The following is a 4,789-nucleotide window of genomic DNA, read 5'->3' on the forward strand; positions in this document are numbered from 1 at the left end:
CTGCTTTAGTTAAATAATTTCGTACACTGCCTATTTTCTTAAGCTGAAAGTAAATATTTTTGCTGAGCTGGCTAATTTGGGAGGACATAGACATATCATAATCCAACTGAACCCCTAGATTTTTAAGATTCTTTTTGAACGAATTGTATGGTTATTAATATCAATTTGTAGCTCTGGGAGATTTTTAATGGCTTTCGTATTTCTACTCAACATTATTTCCGTCTTGTCATCATTTGGTTTCAATTGTTAAAATTTGTTGAAAAGTCTGGATATTTTGTCCTCATTCACATACTGTAACATTTCGCTCAATCTAATACGCTAAAAACTCTCAAACCAGAGACACAGTATCAAACTTGCACTGGACCTTTAACACTCATGGCACAGCTGTATCATTAAAATATTCAGAGCACTAAAAAATTTAATAAATCGCAAAAAGCTGAAAGAGCCATTCAAAATTAGTATTGAATTCTTACTACACAAGTCAAGGCCAAAATTAAATACATACAAATTTTACCTTACCTAAAAAACCTTTCAACCTCAGCCAAATAGCAAGGTCGAGTTAAAACAGCAGTCTTACAGTTGAAGCCTATTCAATTCATATTTAACATTGTAACTTTATTGTGTTCATACATTTCAATTCCAAGTTTAAAAATGTATCGAAATTCACATACTATCATACAAGTTTTAAAACACCTCATTCTTTGAACAAGAACCCGGTTTATTTGGGATTCTTTATTGAGGGAATGGTTTCTTCAACGAAACATACAAAGCAACAACTATGTGAAAATTGCTCATTTCACAGTCCAAAGAATGTACTTACTTTTCCCCACAAATCAGGGCATCGATGGATTATTGTGAAGGTACATTTTTTAAACGCTTGCTCAAACCATGTAAGATACTTGCCACCTGCAAAAAGAGTGAAGTGTTATTCGTTAACTCTGTAGAAATCAACCTTAATTGCTTCAAAAAGAAACTTCTCAAGTAAGATATCGGGCACAATGATAACACAATTTCTTTATGACGCAAATTTTTAAATGAAAATTATGCATATATGCAAATTTAGAACAATACATATATTACTATTCATTATTAACACTTTTTCATTCAACACAAGGGTGTATGATTATCATTATGCAGCCATCATTTTCTGCAAGTGGACAGGATGAAACTTCAAGAAGTAAGTCTAAATACAAATAAGAAAAATAACTTTCCCAAGAGTTCACATTGACACAGAGTAAAACAAATGTACAGTCAAACTTCGCTGTACCACCCACCCCCCGTTGTACCACCAGCCTCACTTACCGCCAGGTTTTGCCGAAGCACGAAAAGAATCCCCTATATTGTGTCTTTACACTGCCATCCACCACAGTTGTACGGTCTTTATCAAACTATTGTAAATTTACCCTGTTGTACTGCCAGCAAACTGGCCGTCAGAAGTTCACAGTACACACTAGGCTACACACGGAACATCCACTCAGTGGTTGCTTGACAATTTTTCACACACAAGTCTCTACAAGCTAGGCCTAGCTCTAAATCAAACACTTTTTGCAGACTTGCTCCCTCCCTGTGCATCCCACCTCCCCACCATTGTCTTGTAGACTTCAGGCAATATAGGATAGATCTACAATGATGAAGTGTGTCGAAAGCGAACACAATACAACATGAATACTGTAGAAGAGTACAATTAAAATAAAAAATAACTTTGTAGTTCAGCATCAAATTTCGCTCCCTGCGTGAGGTGCTGATTATGAAAATGCCTCGGTCAATATTTTTTTATGGAATTAAATTTGTATGTCCCCCTGAAAAAAATGTAAAGGAACCCCGCCATCTCGGCCCCCCCTGGCAAATATCTGGCAGCCCGAAATAACTTACAGGCTGGCGAATGCCCGAGGGGCTTTTATTTACTGAGGATTCATGCTCAAGTCCAAGTGATAGATCGAAGAGAGACAACTCATTGCTTCATCTAGTCATTGACAAGTTCCCTTGACGTTGGGCAGTCGGTGCTACATGTATTTAACACCGGACATGAAAACCTTGCTGTACCGCCAGCCCCGCTGTACAGCCAACTGCATGCTCGTCCCAAGGTAGGTGGTACATAACAAGGTTTGACTGTATATTTTAATTTGCGTTGTAATAGGGTGCTCGTTTTTTTTTAAAGTGCAAAAAATGAGCCAATCATATTTTTAAAAAGCTCCGACTGTACACATAATAAATTTCCTTTTTACTAGGTTTAGACACATAATATATACTTTTCTTAATTTTGACTTTAAACTATCTAATAACAATATATCATGTATGGGGAAAAATCATCTTACAATCAGGATATTCAGTCCTAGACACACATGTCAAATTATTGGCTTTAAGCCCTGCAACAAGTCTCTGAAGCTTGCGTTTGCATTTCTTGTTCATGCAAGGTGCGAGATGAACATCAGCACGAAGAGAAGTCTTCAAACGCACATGAGGCATCGTTCTTAGGAGTGAAAGTATAAAGCACATGTATAAGAAACTGCGTAAAATCATTAACATTCCTGGTAAATCAATGAAAGAACAAAAGTATATATATATAAAAAAACATGCATAATTCTATATATTTCTAACTTGCTTCAATGAACTAAAATCACACTACTGTCTATTTAATTATTATTTAAAAAGTACCAGATTATTTTATTTCTTCAGGTTGGAAATTATGAACAAATACAGTCTTTTTACCTACTGATAATCTAACATCTGCATTTGTCACCGCTGCGATTTTTTGCATATATTTCGGTCCACAACCGCATTGAGCTACTTTTTTTGGAAATGCGCTCTATAAATGTTATATATTATATTATTATTATTTTTTACCCAAAAAAATGTTGTTTTCATAAATAAAAACACTCCACCATTGGGGAATAAAAAATCAAACAAAATACGGGGAATAAAAATCGACAAAAAAAAAAAAGAAAATAAAAGAAACTGAACCTCTCTACTTTTAGAGAGATAGAAAGTTTATTTTCACTTCAGCTTCACTTCCGTCTCTTTCTCACTTGTTGATACCATGTTGATTTGGGGTTTTTTTCACGTGAAGAATATAAGTACATTACATACTATATTTTATCTATATATATACATAGGCCTATATTATAAATATATTGCTGTTACTCTTTTATTTTCCCCTCTTTGTTGTGTTTTAATTTATTGGGGAGTCAATTTTTTTCATTGCTATTGCTCAGATGTGTTATTTTTCTGGGGGGGGGGTTTATAAAGTGTCATTTAATTTGACAGTGATTCCATAAATTAAATGTAATATCCTGTACTTTTCCTCGAATTACGCACATTTTTAGAATTCAAATGGCAATCTTCGGATAGGTTGACTTGGTAAAATTTTGTGGCTTTTTTATGCGCAAGGAGGGGAATGGAAAATGTCTGTTTGTGCAGGTGTCTGTATTATGTTCATCTTGGCAGGCTTAACTTTTCAACTGAATGTTAATGTGTCATGACGTGGTGCAATAAGGAGCTCCTCAATTTTATGGAGTTATTGGTATCACCTTAAAGCTTGTTAAATTAAACTTCTTGTTCATTTGCCTTGCTTGCGATTGATAAAAAAAAAGACAACCTCAATTTTGAGATATTCGCGATTGGAGGATGTGTGGGCTGCCTGGTGTCTGAGGTAAAATTAGTGAGAAAATGACTGCCAAAATCAGGTCGGTTGAAAGTGACCCAGCAGAGGGGTAGGGGTAGTGTAGGGTTTGGGGTAGGGTTTAGGTATGGGATAGGGTACCTTAGTTATAATGTCTCTTCTTTATCGTGTTTGTTGGGATGGTCGATTTTTTAACGGAAGTCCTTCCATGATATCCTATGAGAATGATGGCCACCAAGAAAGGACTTCCTCCATAACGAGCAACCACCTCAACAAATAGATCTCTACAATAAAGATGAGACCTATCCCTAACCCTACCCCAACCTCTACCCCTACCCCAAATCCTTACCTAACCCCAACCCTCTATTCTACACTGTATAGATCTAGATATCTAGATTTAGTGGTCGCTCATTAGAGGCTACGGAATTCCTCCCCGCCACCAGTCTTAGACTAAGATGGCCATCAAGTGCACTTTTCTCCTTGACATGGCTTTCTGTCTTCGTTTTGTCTTACAGAGGTTCGACTGTAATTTTATGACATAAATTATAATTACAGACCACTCGATGGTAAGATTGAAGAATACCGGACCAGCGGACTGACTTTGCCTATGTCTCAACCTTACGAAATCATAATTTTCCCGTTTTTAATATCTCTCAATGGAGAATCTCGGACCGGTAGACCTATTCATTTAAATTTTGTCAGGGGGGAGACTCCCCTGAACCCCCCGCTCCTCCATCCCAACCACCCGCCCCCACCTACCCCACTTTCTCGTGCAATAATGTACGAGTGGTCCGGTATTCTTCAATCTTCCCCCACTCGATCTGTGACTACAGAGATGACATGAACTCGCACTACTAGAATCTAGATCTAGCCAAATTACGGCAACTTGAAGTAGAATCTAGAAATCTAGATCTAGAACTACTTCTCGACCAAGCCGGACCGTTGCTTTTTCAGTAGTTCACACCGCGCAATTGTTATTCGCGGGTTTTGGCCCCAAAAGTAGGGAGGTTTCAATTTCAGGGGGGCTTGCCCCCTATCTTGATAAAAATAAAAATAAGGTGAGGGTTTTCAGGTTTTACCATAATTTGATGTTTTGCAGTTGGCCACCTCTATTCTCACCCGGAGTGAGAATAGTGCAGGGGAGTCTTGTGGCTATTCTCACCCGGTGCG

The 4,789-nt window shown here is 37.3% G+C and overlaps 1 protein-coding gene across 2 annotated transcripts in view; it reads right to left on the reverse strand.

Annotated features, from left to right (window-relative positions):
- Positions 1-4,789, reverse strand: part of LOC101857336 — a 45,653-nt gene that overhangs the window by 39,834 nt on the left and 1,030 nt on the right. For both annotated transcript variants that reach the window (XM_035969745.1, XM_005098264.3), the window contains exons 2-3: positions 2,316-2,470; positions 821-906 (exon numbers count right to left, since the gene is read on the reverse strand). In XM_035969745.1, the coding sequence (XP_035825638.1) occupies positions 821-906; positions 2,316-2,466 (237 nt within the window). In that variant the 5' untranslated portion in view covers positions 2,467-2,470. The remainder of the gene's footprint in view (positions 1-820; positions 907-2,315; positions 2,471-4,789) is intronic.

This window comes from Aplysia californica, unplaced genomic scaffold (assembly GCF_000002075.1).
Source record: "Aplysia californica isolate F4 #8 unplaced genomic scaffold, AplCal3.0 scaffold00177, whole genome shotgun sequence".
In the NCBI taxonomy this organism is placed as follows: Eukaryota; Metazoa; Mollusca; class Gastropoda; order Aplysiida; family Aplysiidae; genus Aplysia; species Aplysia californica.